Raw genomic sequence first — 16,981 nt, forward strand, 5'->3', positions numbered from 1 at the left:
GGGGCGTCGAGGTGGGGGGCTGCAGCCGGTCTGGCTCTGCTGGGACCCGGTCGGGTTGGGTTCCGCGCTGGTCGGCTCCGTCTCGGTTCCCCGCTGTAGATCCGAGGTGCCGTTTTTCCCCCATTAATCCGTCTGGGCAGTTAACAGCGAGTCTGAGTGTCCTCTCTGTCCGCTGACTGAACAGGGAGCCTCCATTGACCGGGATCAGCCTCTGGAAACCCTGGGTAGGTGGGATTCTGCCTGCGGTGACTTGGAGGTAAGAAACACTGAAACCGGCCCACCGCTACAGCTCCTGTGCCTTCGCTGCTCTTCGGAGCATCTTGGTCCTTCTGGGTAACACGTAGCTTTTTTGTTTGTCCCTGAGTTAGGTCCCGTGAGCAGCTGAGGCTTTAAAAAATGAAGGAAATTACTTAGACGGTTAAATAGGACCCTGGCAAACTGTTAGTGTTGGATTTTAAAAGGAAACAGGTGAGGGTGTGAAAGTTGAGCATCTGGTAAGAACTGGGACATAATGTTAGAATGGCTTCCCCCCCCGCCCCCCTCCCATATTGCATGCCTTTCTTTGAGACAGATTCAATACCAGTTGAAGTAAAATGAGAAATACAACTTGGATGCGGGAACACATTAACAAAACTTTGTCCTAGAGTCACTTGGCAATAGTACCACTAAGTCTTCTTTTGGAAGGAGGTGTTTTGCCATCCCTGATGGGTACGCTGGCAGCAGCTCAGTGCTGTAATGGAGACTGCAGGAGGAGAACTGAGAATCTCCAAGTATATTGGAAGAGCCCCTGTCAAAGGGGTTTGTGTGATACAGGTGGAAAAGGTTCTCTCCTGGGTTGATTGCACATCCTCTTTGTTTACAAAAGGCTCTTTGGGAGGGCACAGTGATTGAGATGGCTGCCAGCAACCACAGCAGAGGAACCTGTTGTTTTTGTTGTTTTGGGTTTTTTTTCCAGAGGTGGATCACCTTCCCCACCTTAGTACCACAATCTGTTTATGTTGGGCAGTCCCAGAGTGCCTGTGCTGTTTGTGGAGGGTGATCGTGGAGGAGCAGAACAGCTCTGGGATGGTTGCTCTGGGCCATTATGGGATTGCGCTGGCTGTGAGGGGAACTTCCAGTCTTATGTACCAGGCAGTGGCTGAAATGAAGGCTTTTACCTAAGCAGGGGCTGAAGCCCGTGGCTCTCAGATGGGCTGTGTTGCTCTCTAGCTTGAGATCTGGGTCCTAGGATGATCTAGCAACATTGGCATTGCTTGTCTTCAGCCCTTGTTGTGTAAGGGCACGGGAGCTGCGTTGAAGTGACTGGTGGTGTAGATTGTGATGGAGGTGCCTCATGTTGACTGTTGCGTGTGCTAGCTTACGTGTAGAAGTTAGTATCCACACTGTGGAAAAGCTTAACTGATGAGATTTGTGGCATGCTTTCAGTGTAATTCTGTCCCTTGCTGCGCTACTTCAGCGCTTTCTAATTCAGCCTAAAAAATCAAAAGGACAAACTTCAGGTCAGAATGTCGTAGTCTCCAAGTTGTGACAGGCTGCAGGTGCCGCACTTCAGAAACGTTAAAATGTTTTCCTAAACCATCTGTACAGTAAATAGGAGTTAACCTTTGGGCAGGATTGCCTTGAAAGCTGTTTTAGCATATATCTGTGCTCTCAGAGAGAAAAACTCCGTAGTATGTCTGGGCCTTTACTTTTCAGTCTCTTAGGAGAAAGGGTTGTCAGCCATGTCTGGTTTCCAAGGTGGTTTTTAGAGAGTTGAAAAAAGATGTGTACCGTCCCAGTAGTGATGGGAGTTGATGTTCTGGGCCAAACATGGGGTCTGTTTAGCTTGTCCTTTATTTGGTGGCTGTCACCTGCCAGGTCTGGGAAGCACCAATTCCCAGCCTGCATAATGAAGAAACAAGCAGCCTAGAGGCAGTTTGTTCCCAATCCTGGTGCTTAGTTATCATTAAGGTAACTTAACAATGAAAAAGTCTTTGCTGAAGGCCTTAATAGCACAAATTATGTCTTTTCTTAAAATCCTATCAAATGGTTTAACTTGGTCTTAGTTAAATGTTACATTAATTCGGATCTTTAGGTATTGATTTCTTTAGTTAGCTAAAACAGTAACTTGTTTCCCAAGGATTTTCAGTTAACGTAGAAATAATGCAGCGTGAATAACTATTCCTAGTCATTCAGGGATCTCCTATCTTTTCTTCAAAAAAAAAAAGCACCAATCAGGTAGATGCAAGTTAAACAGCTTGGAGCTGTTAATATAAAATGAAATTGTACTTTTAGTAAATCTAACTGTGGCAAATACAAGAAGTAAGTCTTGCGTCTCCTCAGTGGGGAAATTAATATGTCTGTCTGTATTTTGAAATAATTTATGGAAGGTTTGGGGGTTCTTGTCCTCTGGCTCCTGTGCATTTTAATTACCTAGATGCTATGGTGGTCTGTAGGCTTATTAATGTTCAAAGTGATTCCTGTGTAACATCACATTTTGTATTTTTCAGTTCTTCTACTGAAGAATTGACAGGGGTGGGTAGGGGGGACCAACTGTGAAATTGCATCCAATATAATGAGATTATTTGTTTTTGCAACCCTTCCAGCATAAACAAATCACATTGCACCATGGCGGCAGACTCTATGGAAATTGATGATGCTTTGTATAGGTAAGAATATCTGATTTTTAAGTGTTGCTCTTGACTTTTCAGTAACATGTTTACATTTACAGGCTTGAAAACACTGTCTACTGCTGGTTAGGTAAAGGTGTGTGTACTTTTGCTGCTCTGTCCCTCCTTTTGTGAAGCAAAAACCACAAAGTGTTCAGCAAGTGAAATAGAACCCACTTCTTGCAAAGTTAGCAGTGAGAACTTCTGTAAAACTGTTCCTTTATTGGTCTCATAATAGGTGTTTTCTGACTATTATTAGTCCAGTGCTACTACTATTTGACCAGTAGAAAGCATTGGTAAATACTATGGTGTTGTATGAAGTTCCGATAGTAGCAATAATGTGTGCCTTTTGGAAAACAGGAGTGATACTTCTCCTGTTTGTAATACGGATTTTCTTTCTGTCTTTAGCTTGTTTTCCCTTTGACAAAGTAGATATTACTCTCTTTCTTGTTCCCCATCTTCTTTCACTACCTTCTTTTCGCCTTCTTTTTTGACATGATGTAGTTTTTCTCCTTCGTAATTTCATTTATTCCTCAGATTTTGCCATACTTCTCTGTCCTCATGAACATCATCAGTATCTCTGTTACCCATCAGATGTCGGAGTGTTGGGGGTTTTTTTGGCAGTTTTTAAAAATTACTTATTTTTTTATTATTATTTTTATTTTCACTTGTTAGTTGGGAGTGGCTCGTGTTCATTTGTTGTGGCAATAGTTCAGAGAGCCTATGCTGGAACAAATGGCATCCCTGGAAAAACATGGTGGGATGAAAAGCTTCTTTATTAGAAAAAAAAATAAAAATCGCCTGTATGCTGAACAAATGAGGCTTCTTTTAAATTCAGCACAATGCTTCCTATGTTGTATTTGTCTTTTTACTTTTTGGCACTAGTCTTACAAAAGTCATACGTTTCCTTGGTGGAAAAGGTGGTATTTAGAATGGCTTAACTTTAATTGTATAGGTGGAAACTGAAAACCTCTTAGTCTTTCAGAGCTCAGGATCTGACTAGAAAAGCTGCTGCACCTTCTGGTTTAACAAGTTCTTATAACAAAGAAATTCTTTGGCTTGCTTGTGTCTGCAATAGTTAATTCCCAAAACTTACTATCCTGAATAGGTTTTACAGTGATTTAAAATTAAATGTTATTTCTCTTCTCTAAAACCTGGCACTGAAAAGGTCTGTACTAAATGCATTTCACTATTTGGATTGTGAATGCAAATATTATATTTGATATACACTTATTTCCTAGAGCACAATACAGTTCAGTTATGTGTGTGTTATGTCCTCAGTTATTTCTTGAACAGGGGGTTGCTAAGTAGAACTGTGCATGCATCACTAGTGACACACACTCATCTGCAGAACTTGGTATTGCAGATTAGAAACTGATTGGGATGATAGAAAAACTGAGAATATTTTAACTTTTTTGGAAATGACTGGGAATTCTTGATTTGCTTTCATATCCTCTTGTCTTTATTTGTATCTTGTTTCAATCTGAATTTATCTTTGCTGTAGTCGCCAGAGGTATGTTCTTGGAGACACGGCAATGCAGAAGATGGCACAGTCCCATGTATTCCTGAGTGGTATAGGTGGTCTTGGTGTGGAAATTGGTAAGTTAGGTAACATTTATTTAAGCAGAGACAGGTGTATGTAAACATACTGTCCCAGAATACTTGTAATGCTTATTTTAGTTGTAGTAAGCGTGTCTGAAATATCTGAGTGAATTTACATGTGCATGGTGTCTATGAGTAATGTAGCAGACACAGGAAAGATCCTGGACATTTCTCTAGCTTTTTACTAGAACAACATTTCAAATTTTACTTCAAAGTGTGCTTCCATGGGTCAGATTGCTTTACCCAAAATCTTGTGTCTTGGGTGAAGGTTGAGGGTTACTCAAAGTTACTCCATTAGGCATTGTTATCAATGAATGTTATACAGTAATAGCTATAGCCTGAATTATCCCCATGTAGGAGATGGGGGGTGGGAGGTAGGAGAACAGATGCAATTTGGTGAAAAATGAGTATCTGCCCTGGTGCAAGAGACTCCCTAACAATTTCCCTTATTGCATATGAGCAAGACTTGTCTTGGCTGGTTCTTACCTGGGATATTACCCTTTCAGTTGGCTTTAGACTGTACTCTGCACCAGATGCCACAACAGAGTCATGGGGTTTTTCAGTTTATTGTCGTTAGTGTCTCTGTGATCATGCTTGCAGGATGAACAGCTGACAAATGACAAATGTAGATAGCCTTTTTAACCTTGCTCATGTTATTCTGCTTTCAGTGGTGCTGTTGAATGCTTGAGCCAAATGTAAAAGAACAAACCCTTAAGGTCTGAAGTTCTTAGCAATGACATACTGTTATTGTCCACCCACGTAGCTATTCAATTACAGATTTGCAAGACATCTGCAACAGTCCCTCTCTTTCTTTTTTTTTTTCAGCCAAAAATATAATTCTGGCTGGGGTAAAGGTATGTAAAACAGTTCTGTTGTTGGGTGTTCTTGGGTGAGCAGGAGAAAAAGGGACAACATTACTAGCTAGCTAATCTCAAGTTTCTGAAACTGTCTTTCAGTAGAAGGATTGCAAAACATTTGAGGACCTGGGGGTCAAAACTTTTAATAATCTGGATGTTCTGGTGGTACGGTCTGAGTCTCACATTCATGTCCACTGCATTCTGAAATACCTCATGTAATATTTTAGCCAGCTGCTGATCAGACATTGCATCTTTTGTACAAAGTGGCCTCTCCTAAATGGAGTGGTATAAACTCAAAAGCCAAACTATTCAAAATGTTATCGGATTCTGTCATCCGTCAGAATCCTTTTGTGTAGATGTTAGAATGGTTGGGTGTTTTAATCCAACAACTGCTTTTGTGCTGCTGGGATTAATTTTATTAGAGAGAAGCCATTTAAAACTTTCTTCCAATCAAAAAAAAAATTGTTTATAATTTTGGGAGTCCATTAATTTACAGATCGCAATCGCCCCTTAATCGCAGTGTGGCAAAAATTATCCTTGGTATTTAAATGTTCTCATTCCTGCAAGCTTGGAGGAAAATGGTTAATGAAATGCATACTGCAGATGCATTTATGTCTCAAACAATAAGAGTTTTCTTGGAAAAGAGGTTGGAGGAGCTTGTTCTTACACATGGTACACTAAATCTTCTTCAGTGCTAGTCCTTGAGCATTTTTTGTGGGGCTTAATCTATCCTTTTGGGTGCTATGACCATGTACACTTCTTCCAGTAAATGCTTTTTGCCAAACTTTCTTAGGCTCTTACAGTTCATGACACAAAGCAGTGTACGAAATGGGATTTGGGTATCAACTTCTTCATCCATGAAGATGATATCAGCAGTCAAAGGAACAGGTTGGTGAAGTCTTTGGAGTGAGGGAGGACTGAACTTGACTAGGACTAACAGTTTCATTAGTGGCAAAAATAACAGTTCATTGTCCTAGAGCTGCTAATACATATAAAATACTTGTTAAACCCTTTCCCTGGAATTACTGGCTTTCAGTACAGTGCCCTGGTAGGTATTAGGGGAAGTCTAAGTTGGGTCTGGAGTTCTGTCTGAGTCGAACATCTCACTTCTTGCAGGTGGGAGTTTGTAATGTAAATCTAATAGTGGGGATCAGGGTGCATTTCTTCCTTGGGCTTTCTCAGCCACCCATGTGAGACCAGAAAACTGCCATGACACCAGACCATCAGTGTATATTGGATAGAGCTGCTTTCCTCAGACCTGCTAGGAATTTTCATGTGAATAAATGAGTTGGTGATTGTTGCCAGGAGACTTCCTGAGGGTCTCTTGTAGGGCATGTGGGGTATGAAATTCTGTGTTGAAAATACAGTTTTGTAGGTGCATAAACAACTTGAAAATTGCTGTTCTTTCAGGGCTGAGGCCACTCTTCATCATATTGCAGAACTCAATCCATATGTCCATGTAGCAGCATCAACTGTGCCACTAGATGAAACCACAGATCTGTCTTTTCTAAAGCAGTACCAGGTATGTCACTTTTACAGCAGTTGTATGTGGTATGTTACTGGGAGCCAACAACTTGGATTTTTTTTTTCAAATAAGTGAATAAAATGAAAACAAACTTTAAAGTACATTTTGAGATGATGTAAAGAAAGAAGAAGGTCTTGTATTTGGACTAATGAAATGGTCGTGCTTGTCCTTTTCAAGGCTGAAAGTGTTTTTGTGTTCCTAGCACTTTCCTCTGACACTTATTGTGGAATTTGCTATGAGAATAAACAACAAAGTGAGATTGCCATACAATTTTTTTGTTTGTTTGTTTGTTCGAAGGTGAAACTGTGACTTTATTTTGCAGCTACATAGCACAGATATTCTACATACATTATGTGCTGTATTCCAGGCAGTAGAAGCTCAGGCTATATAATTAGAAAGATCATGTATGTATGTATGTACCTAATGAAACATAAGCTCCTCTGTGGTGGAATGAGGATGTTTTCAGTTGTTCAGTCAGCTTTCTCCTGCCTGTGTGCGTGGCTTAGTCTGAGTTGGCAATTTTTACTGTGTGGCTATCAGTTATACCCAGGCTATCGGTTATACCCAAGCTCACCAAGTTTCTGAATGTCCCAGCTATAATAAGCCATGTATAACTGAATGGGACACAGTGCATATGCTTTGTAACCCAATACTACCCTAAACTTTAAAAAAATGCTTGCAGAAATTGTATGTCTGATGAGCACCAGTACTTGAAGCTTGTGCAGACTTCTTGGTGTGCACTGATGGGTGTCATTTGTGTTTGTTTTGCTACCTTTAATCTTAAAATTAAAGATCTACTTTTTTTTCTGAGTTTATCCATAACCGTTGTCGTAAGTATTCTAACTAGGTTTTGAGTTTAACAGCTGCAGTAAAAGAAAAAAAAAAAAAAGTGAGAATTTGCTGTTCCTTCTCTTGTTCATCTTGTTTCCAGAACTCGTGGAGCAGTAACCAGTCTATTCTAATGTGTAACGAGAAAACTGACTCAAGACTGCTTTCTGTGTTATGTGTGGGGGAAAGGAGTCAGGACACCACCTAAGTAACTTACTGTAGTACTACTTTTTCCATAGCCTGACGGTGTTGATTGTTTTCAGTGTCTTAGATTTGTTTCTGTTCTTGTTCACAGTGTGTCATACTGACTGAAGTAAGTCTGTCACTGCAGAAGAAGATTAATGACTTCTGTCATGCTCAGCAGCCACCTATTAAGGTAATATAAAAAACTAAACACACAAATAATCTGTACAGTGAGCATTCTGGACCTCCAACATCCAGAAGGGGAAAAAGCTGGTTATGAGGTATATAGTTCTATGCAGATAGCATGTTGATGGAGCAGTGTGAGTTTTGGGAGTACAATGCTGCTACTCTGTACATGTGTCTGGTGTTATCTGGATACCACCCCAGATAACCATAGCTTGGTTATTAAAAGAAAAAAAAAAATTTCTGTTAAAGAAACAGTTTTCACTGTTAACTCATAACTGTTCTGAAAGAACATGCTGAGACCAAATGTAACAGTAGTAGAAATGGCAGTATTTCGCAGCGTATTGATGTGATTCCATGTTTTTGTGTAGGGGTTCTGAAATGCTCATGCAGGTTCAAAGTCTGTTGCGAATACTGTGCTAGATATAGTCAATGGCCTGGGTGCACATGACAGGTTTCCACTATGGAAATTAAACCTACCAGCCTTGTACAAGGCTGAATGAGACTTGCGCTGTTCTAGGGTTACTTAATGTTCTTTGCTTTCTCTTGTAGTTTATCAGTGCAGATGTATATGGAATATGTTCACGTTTGTTTTGTGACTTGGGTGATGAATTTGAAGTGCTGGATACAACAGGAGAAGAGCCGAAGGAGATCTTCATTTCAAATATAACACAAGTAAGGGATAGAAGTCACTGTGCTTTAATTTTTTTTGTAACAACTCGTTATTGGCTATGTGACCAAGCAGAGTGTTTCACTTCAGCAGCCTGCTAAGAAGTTGAAAATTGGCAGTATAGCAGAGGCAAACAAAGTTATTTTGTTCTTGTGTCTCGTATCAAAACCAGTCAGTGATAATGTGCTAACATTGTAGAGCATACTGATGCCTCCTAGTCATTACTTACAAAGTAACATCATGATATTGAGGGGCGGGAGAGAGAGAGAGAGAAATGAGGAGATGTAGAGAGAAGAGGACATAGTCTTGGTGTGGGAACAGGGTAAGTTTTCTAAGGAAGCCCTGAAATAGGCATGAAAATAGCCCTTTTTATGAGAAACTGCAGCACGTATAGAGGAGGACTACTGGAATGATCGAGGGGATTGAGAGCCTGTTTTGAAAAGAAATTTAAGGATTTGTTTTAACCTACCAAAGCAGAGGTGATAGGAAGAGGGTATTATTGCTAATGCTTCCAGTGCAGAATGTTAGAGAGGATGTCCATTCGATCTTGTGGTATTGTTTTATAAATGGAAACAACTTTAGCTCCTCCTCTCAACTCTGGAAGTTCAGACTATAACCTCACTCATCCAGTAGCAAGTCTTTTGTCGTATCTCCAGTCTAGATGTAATAATAACTAAACTAGAAGGGGTTGTATAGCAAGTTGGGTTTGATCTAAATTAAAGCTCATGATATGATGATTTGGGTAGTCTGTCCTTTGGTATCTTTAAAAGGGAATGGGTGACTTGATTGTTCTCATTAATTACATCAGGAGTACACAGTTATGTTTCATGGCTTGTGCTGATAGCCTGCCAAGTCAAGGAATTAATATATTTCTGTATATATATCTCCTGTGATTCATAATCTGATACTTGAGTTTAGTTGTATCTTCTTCCACTCTCTGAAGTGTAAAACTGACCAGAATTACAACTCAACACCACAACCACCATCAAGTGGCTGTTCTTGTCCTATGGACAGGGTCGAGGTGCCATTCTGTCATCAGAGAATAATTGTCTCTGGTCCGTTCTCCATGCCACAGAAAACGTAGTCCACTGTAATTAGGTTTTGTGCTACTTAACTGAAATCTTTCTAATATTGGGAGCTCAGAAAGGGATGGCAAGAGGTTTTACGGGCCAGGCTTGCTTGCAAATCCACTATGTTACAGCCTGAGCTGCACCACAAGGTCTTGATGAGCTGTCCTCAGACTGCAGAGGGCCCTCTGTGTCGATGGGATGTTGGCATGACATCCTGTAACAGGATGAGATGTTGTCCAAGATCCCTGCAAGTGTAAGCTTGTTTGTGATCTGCTTGAGGCTGTGGCTTTCAAGAATGAGTTTGGGGAGGTGTCCTTTTTATGAAATCCGATGGAGAGGAAGCATGGAGTAGTAAGGACCATTCACAAGACTTTATTTCTTAATGTCTGTGAAAATTTCTTTGTATACCTAGTCTATTTTGGGTTTGGAAAAAGGAGACAAATTTGCTACTACTGCAGAACAGAACAATGAATTTGCTAAGAACTAACAAATGCAGTTTGCTAACATGCTGAGAACTGTGAAAGGTAAAAATGAGAAAGTCTGTGTTATAAAAACACTGTTAAACTGAAAATAACAGGACTTAAAATGTTATCATAGGTAACTCCCTTGTTAGGCAGAACTGAAGCACTAAAAGTATAAGAGGCTGCAGTTTCAATAGGCAGGAAACTATGTGTCTGTGATAAAGCATGACTCCTTTATGCAAGACGCTTTCCTCCATGCTAACTTTGCCATTTTCACTTTCAGTCAAATCCTGGTATTGTCACTTGCCTTGAAAATCATCCGCACAGGCTTGAAACAGGACAGTTCTTAACCTTTCGGGAAGTTAATGGAATGTCATGCTTAAATGGATCCACACACCAAATAACAGGTAAACTGTTACTGGCTCGTTTGCAAGGTATTTATTTTTTGGGCTCTTTTAGCTCACTATAGTGTTAGTTACTGTAGCCAGGGGAGTGCTGGATTGTGCAGACCTTCAGAGAGCTTGCACAAAAGAAAATTGCTTCCTGGTGCCAAGATCTTCCTAGTGTTGTCTTGACTCCATTTCCATTTAGTAAAGTCTTTCCAAACTCATCGTGCTGCTTAAGGAGCAGTGTAAACTCTCAGCTAGTGGAAACTCATTGGCAGCCACTGAGGTTACAGTTACTAGTTTGCTGATGAAACTCTTCTGTTTTTTGGAGGGTCCCATACTGCCTGTGCTTCTGTCATGATTTTAGACTAAATTAACACCACCTTGCGTGTCACTGTTTGCCTTGTAGTTTTTGGGTGACAATTTAAGTGTACAGGTGTGCATTACAATACTCTTTCTAATTATGCTTGTTGAAGGGTTTCTCATGATTTGTTTTTACTCTGTTTTGGTCTGCCTCATGCATGTCTCAAGGCGTACTATTGGGTTCCTTTTGGATTCTGGGGAATTGCCTGATTCCCAGATCTGAATTCTTGTTTGTCTGAAGCAGAAGACAGCGGGTGGGCAGGGCTTGTTTGTTTTTAACTATTTTGTGATATGACACAAAAACAGTACCCTTGAAACATGTGGTTGAGTCTGTTTTCACGGGAACCTTTCGTTTTGCTAGTGCTGATGCTGTGTTCAGTCCTTCCTCTTAATCACGACCCAAATTCTGGTTTCAGTTTTCCATGAATTAACAATTTTTGTGTCTTGCTTTATCGGAATGATGATCCAGGTGGTATGGGAGGAAAGACGTGACTGAAATGCTCCAGCTGCCCTTTTTGATTGCCTGTTGTTGTAGTCACAGGGCTAAAACCTTACTCTGAGCAGTATATTGGACACTGCTGTGCACAGTCTAAATAAAACAGAGTGATTTCATTTTTGTTACAGAGCTGTGGTCATCAGAATTCTTGTTAAATCTGCTGCCACTTTAAAAAGCTTATTTCGTAACAGATCAGATGAAACTAATACTTTAGCCCAGAAACTGGCAGAGAGGGACAATCCTGTTAGTTACGAGGATCAGCTGTGTTTATGCTTTCAAAGCAAGATTGCACACTACAAAATTACAGCATAAAAAGCATTGGCAAAACCCCACTTTATTGTATACAGAATTGTAGCATCCAGTGACACTTCTAATTATCAGTCACTCCTTATTCTCTTCTCTTTTCAGTGGTGTCACCTTATTCCTTCAGCATTGGCGATACGTCAGATATGGAGCCTTACTTACATGGAGGCATAGCTGTCCAAGTGAAGACGCCCAAGATGTTTTGCTTTGTAAGTGTGTGCTTGACATAACCGGTTAATGGTCTGAGCAGAGTTCAGCAGATTCATGATTTGCTTACCCGCAATTTGGGTTTACACTAATTTTATTGGGTAAGAATAGTGATACTGATTTACTAAACCGTAGAGAATAGGAAATACTTCAATGTTACCTGCCAGTGTACAGAAAAAAACCCCATATGGGCAGCCTATCCCTGTACTGCTGGGGACTCCATGAACGTCTACAAATATGTGGTTTCTTGGTGGCCTTCTGAGAAGGAGAGGCAGTTGGATGAGTTTGTATAAGTGGGGTTGCAAGCTACGTGGTGCTGTGTGCCTTTTTGGGCCCACAGAAAGTTGATCCAAACTGCTTTCAAACATTCTTCTAAAAAGCTGGGAGTGAGGACCATCTGCTTCTGAGAATGCACAGCTCAGTGTCTTGTCTCTGTGAAGCAGGAGCTTCCTGTTCTTTCTGAGTGGGGAATTTCTACAAGCAAACAGCCAGTTGCCTATAAAATCTCTGGTAGCCAACCTCAGAGCAGTTTCAGAGGTGGGTCATGCCACTAAGATGTGAAACGTTTCTCTGAAGATTTTTGATTGACAAAAATTGCAGTAGGTGATTCTTTTATGCATCTTTGTGGCGGTGGTTTCAATGATCTTAAAGGTCTTTTCCAACCTAAATTATTCTATGATTCTATGAGTAATAATGGAGAGAGTAATAGCAGTGCTAGTAAGAAAGGATATTTGGTTCTTAGTCTCTCCAGGAAGAGTATTGTTTTGTTGGATACTGCGCAGTGACTGACATGTCCTCAAGTTGGGTGTGTTGTTACTGTGAATTCTGTTTTTCTAGGAACGGTTGGAGAAGCAGATAACAAATCCATTATGCCTTACTGCGGATTTTAGCAAGCCTGAGGTAATTAGCATGTGGGGATTTGGGCATAAGTGCTTTAATGTTAACACTACATGGAATGTAATCTGCAGCTTTGTGTGTAGAACAATACAATTTCCTAACAGAATACTGCAGTAGTTAAATAGGAGTTTAAAGTGTGAAATAAGAGTGAGGTATTGGTTTGTGTGGTGACACAGAATATACAGTATGGTTTAGATCACTGTAGAGGCTTGTTATCCATGGCTTGCACCAAGTGTATTGTAAATGCATAACTCAGCCACCTCTGCTGTTTTGATAAGTCTTAATTCACGGGGGTATAATTTTTGCAAGTGACATAATGATTTTTTCCTGTATTTAATGTTGTTTGGTTGATAAAAATCACACTGGCATCAAAGCTGGGATAATCAGAAAAAGGTGATCATGTGTTGGTTGGAAACTGGAGTTAGCAGTGTAAGAGTAATCTTTTTTCTTCGGAAAAATGATTTATGGGTATTTTTAAAATCTGAGAGGAAGCTAGCAGTATTTGCCTCTGACACAACTTTAGTTAAGTATTATGGACGTGCAAGGCATGTAAGTCTTGGGCTCATTAAAATCTGAAACTAAATGTTTACCTAGCGATTTTTTTTGTTTGTTTGATAATGTAAGGTCTGACTTGCCTATTAAGATTTTCTACTTTTGACCCTTAATGCTGGGCTTTGGTATTGATATTTGGCAAAATGCAGTGCATTCTAATGTCTAGTTAAAAGAAGATTATTGCATTTTTCAGTTTCAGCACTGAATTCTTTTGGAGACTCTTCAGTTGGATTTAGTTGAAGTGGGTGCTGAATGCCTGTGAAGGGTATTGCATTACTACTGAGAATACTTTATAATCCCAGCTTGTAAAAAACATTAGTGTAAGGTATTTCAAATTCACTTTTTAATCCTATTTAAAAACTTTTTTGGAGCGGTATGGTTAAGAGACAAAGAAGTGAAATGATAACAGGAAAGTTCATATAGTTGCTTTTGCTTCCTTCAGTTTTCTAGAGTTTGTAACTGATCAACAGCTATTGTCTTAACAGGCACCTTTGCAGATCCATGTTGCCATGCTTGCCTTGAACCACTTCCAGGAGAACTTCGGTCGTGGACCAAACATTGGGTAATGCAGCAGTCTTGTGTTTGCTAAGCCTTGAATCAGACAGATCTCTCCTTTATTGCAGTTACTGGCTTGATGTGCAGCAGGGTACCTTGTCTGTCTGGTACCTAACAGATGACATAGAAATGGAAATGAAGTCTAGGGGAAAAATGTTACTTAAAGCATGTCTGGGTTTGTAACAGGGCATTCCCAGTAGGGCAGTGGCACTTTCTGGGACCAGGTAGACAGAGAACACTTCTGCAGGAAGTCCTTCTTTGTTCCATTTTATTCACATTGTGGCATTAACATGGAAAAGTTGTTTCTGTGATTCCTGAATTATCCAGTAGCTTATGGATTTGAAAAAAAAAAAAAAAAAAAAAAGTCTGAAGGATTTAGTTTGCATTTGCAGTATTTTTTTTCAGCTGTAGTTCTTAATGTGCATAACTTTGAGTTAAATGAGACAAAACTACTTACGAAGTATAAATCTTAAGCCTGGACTTGCACATGGCCTTCTCCATTGAGACTCCTGTTCTTGAGCTAACTAACATTTAGAAGTGCATCTTTAATGCTCACTGTTAAAGCCAATATACATTTCCAAACTCTTCCTACTGTATCCAGTGCTTTTTTTCGCTGTTGATTATGTTTCTAGAAGGACTCTGGAATGTTTAAGTGATCATTATTATTTCTACCCTGGTGTCTAGATGCCTTCAAGATGCTGAGGAAATGCTGAAAATAGCCATATCTATAAGTGAAACACTGGAAAGCAAAGTGAGTAAGGAATCCTCATCACTGAGTCATTTTTGATGCGCTTATTTATTTGCCTAAAGGTCATGCTTTAGTTGTTGGTCCTTGTTCTGGTCTTTATACCCAGCCTTAGATGGATCAGCTGGCTTTCTGAGGGCCGCGCAAGGAAACGGAATGGTATTTTAGCATGGGTTCAAGCAAATGTTCACCTGATGTGGACACTGAATCCTGTGGCTATGTGAATCCAGTTTTTAGATAAATGCATATTACAAGTACAGGGTATACAGTGGATCTGTCTTGGCTGGAAACCTTTTTGCTAGTCAGAGTGAAATAATTTGTCTTTTGCTGAAGAACAATCTATGAAACAGTCAAGCACTGACTACTCGATTGAAGTGATAAATCTGTTGTTATTATGTCTTATTTTCCAGCCTCTGGTGAATGGAGATGTAGTGAAATGGCTGTCTAGGACTGCTCAGGGATTTCTAGCTCCTCTGGCTGCAGCAGTGGGTGGTGTTGCTAGCCAGGAAGTCTTGAAAGCAGTTACAGGAAAATTTTCTCCGTTGCAGCAGTGGGTAAGGCTGTCTTTGGTTTTGGATCTTTATTTTGACAGTGATGTTATGAATGTATGATTGTGTGCAAATGCTGTATGATCAAAATATCATGAATGACTTGTATAACGGGGGGAAGACTTGAGACTGAATTCAGGAAAAAATATATTTTTATGAGTACAATAAAAGTGCAACCAGCTTTAGTTAAATTTTAGTATTTGGGGTTCAGACATGACACTCATTTTTTTTTTTCTCAAAAGCAAGGAGAGCATTGGCCTGCCAGTGCATGGCTGCAAAGGTGTGATATAATCCAGATGCCAGCTTAAGCTACTATACATAAGAGCAGTGCTTTCAGACTCTCAGGATAAGTGACAGAATAAAGTTAGATTTAAAAACTTCACAGTCTAATTTGGAGGGGTAACAGTCCTGTCAGAAGTCAAAAGCTTGTGGCTCATGTTTCAGTGAGCTTTTTTTCCTTCTGTATCCAGGTGCTTTTCCTGTCCACTAAAATTGTGAAGTGAACTGTAGGGAACTGAATGCTGTGTAGTCTGCCACTGACAGTAAAAACTTAGTCCTTCTAAATTTTTTTACTCTGGTGTACATAGCAAATACTTACTTTGTTTTTTTAAACAAAAATAACATGAATGTTTTTCACAGGTTTGTTTTTTGGTTTTTTTGTTTTGTTTTGTTTTTTTTACAGCTATATATAGATATGCTAGACATTGTAACACCTCTAGAAAAGATGGGCTCTGAAGAATTTCTCCCACGGTAAATATAACTACAATCTGCTGTTTTATATACTGTTCACATCTGAGTCTTAAGCAGGCACAGAAGATGTCTTTTAAAGTTAGCTCAGTGCTGTTTGCTGGAGGGACAGGTTTGGTGTTGAGAGTGTGTGTCCTAGTTGAGCCTGGGAGGAACAGGAATTATAGAGGACTTGGTCTGATTTTCTTAGTTCATGTCAAAGTGCAGTTTGGCATCAATGATACTACCATAATGGCAACGTACTAGTCTTCTGTTTTTGTCTCCTATGCCTGCATAGGGGAGATAGGTATGATGCCTTGAGGGCTTGTATTGGAGACTCTCTGTGCCAGAAGCTGCATGATTTGAATGTTTTCTTGGTGAGTATGACTGACACTGTTACACTTCTTCCAAATGCTTTGTTGATACAGCTAACGTCCACTGTCTTCAAAATAATGAGAGCAGCACTGATGATGTGAGCCACTGCAGAATAAATGATCCACAATTGTAATGGGACTGGTGTATTATACTTGTCTTCATGGTTTTCACTTACGTTTCTGACTCTAAAAATGTCATTTTCCTTAGGTTGGCTGCGGAGCGATAGGCTGTGAAATGCTAAAAAACTTTGCACTTCTTGGTGTCGGTACTGGGCAAGACAAAGGATTGGTGAGTCACCTGTTAACCTCACTTCGCTTATTAAAAAGTAATATGACAAGCAATAATAAAATAATTAGACTACTTAATAATGTTAAAAGTCTAAGCTTTATTTCAGGTTGATGTCTGCACAGAGGGTAAAGTGGCCTCAGCATAGAGTGGAAGTAGCATGCAATTAGAAGCAGAACAGTTGGAGCAGTTTTGCTGTATTTTGATTTTAAAATAGAATTTAATCAGTCAGTATAGGCAGAACTGTTAGCCACAGCGGATGCCAACAGGAGTCCTTTGTTTTGACAAGTTTCTGTAGCGATTTTGTCAAGATTATTGCTCAGTGTTACACTTAAAACGTGACTTCAGCTGTTGCTTTTGCCCTTTCTGACTTAGGTTACAATTACAGATCCAGACTTGATAGAGAAATCCAACCTGAACAGGCAGTTTCTTTTTCGACCTCATCACATACAGGTAGGCTTTCTTGTTCAATAAACTTTCTGGACTATTGTTCTGTTTCTCTGTCCCACATCCCCA

At 39.9% G+C, this 16,981-nt stretch overlaps 1 protein-coding gene across 2 annotated transcripts in view; it reads left to right on the plus strand.

Annotated features, from left to right (window-relative positions):
- The first annotated feature begins 238 nt into the window (after positions 1 to 238).
- The window catches only part of UBA6 (ubiquitin like modifier activating enzyme 6), a 32,735-nt gene continuing 15,992 nt past the window's right edge, over positions 239 to 16,981 (plus strand). Inside the window, exons 1-18 of one of the 2 annotated variants that reach the window (XM_009649208.2) lie at positions 239 to 256; positions 2,586 to 2,648; positions 4,153 to 4,247; positions 5,076 to 5,104; positions 5,901 to 5,995; positions 6,518 to 6,629; positions 7,756 to 7,836; positions 8,379 to 8,501; positions 10,311 to 10,434; positions 11,681 to 11,784; positions 12,620 to 12,682; positions 13,717 to 13,793; positions 14,471 to 14,537; positions 14,942 to 15,085; positions 15,762 to 15,829; positions 16,104 to 16,182; positions 16,388 to 16,468; positions 16,841 to 16,918. In XM_009649208.2, the coding sequence (XP_009647503.1) occupies positions 2,608 to 2,648; positions 4,153 to 4,247; positions 5,076 to 5,104; positions 5,901 to 5,995; positions 6,518 to 6,629; positions 7,756 to 7,836; positions 8,379 to 8,501; positions 10,311 to 10,434; positions 11,681 to 11,784; positions 12,620 to 12,682; positions 13,717 to 13,793; positions 14,471 to 14,537; positions 14,942 to 15,085; positions 15,762 to 15,829; positions 16,104 to 16,182; positions 16,388 to 16,468; positions 16,841 to 16,918 (1,461 nt within the window). In that variant the 5' untranslated portion in view covers positions 239 to 256; positions 2,586 to 2,607. Of the gene's footprint in view, positions 257 to 599; positions 1,306 to 2,585; positions 2,649 to 4,152; positions 4,248 to 5,075; positions 5,105 to 5,900; positions 5,996 to 6,517; positions 6,630 to 7,755; positions 7,837 to 8,378; positions 8,502 to 10,310; positions 10,435 to 11,680; positions 11,785 to 12,619; positions 12,683 to 13,716; positions 13,794 to 14,470; positions 14,538 to 14,941; positions 15,086 to 15,761; positions 15,830 to 16,103; positions 16,183 to 16,387; positions 16,469 to 16,840; positions 16,919 to 16,981 lie in introns of those variants that run through there. The other variant, XM_035888912.1, reaches the window with a different exon arrangement.

This window comes from Egretta garzetta, unplaced genomic scaffold, assembly GCF_000687185.1.
Source record: "Egretta garzetta isolate BGI_Z169 unplaced genomic scaffold, ASM68718v1 scaffold41, whole genome shotgun sequence".
Taxonomy (NCBI): Eukaryota; Metazoa; Chordata; class Aves; order Pelecaniformes; family Ardeidae; genus Egretta; species Egretta garzetta.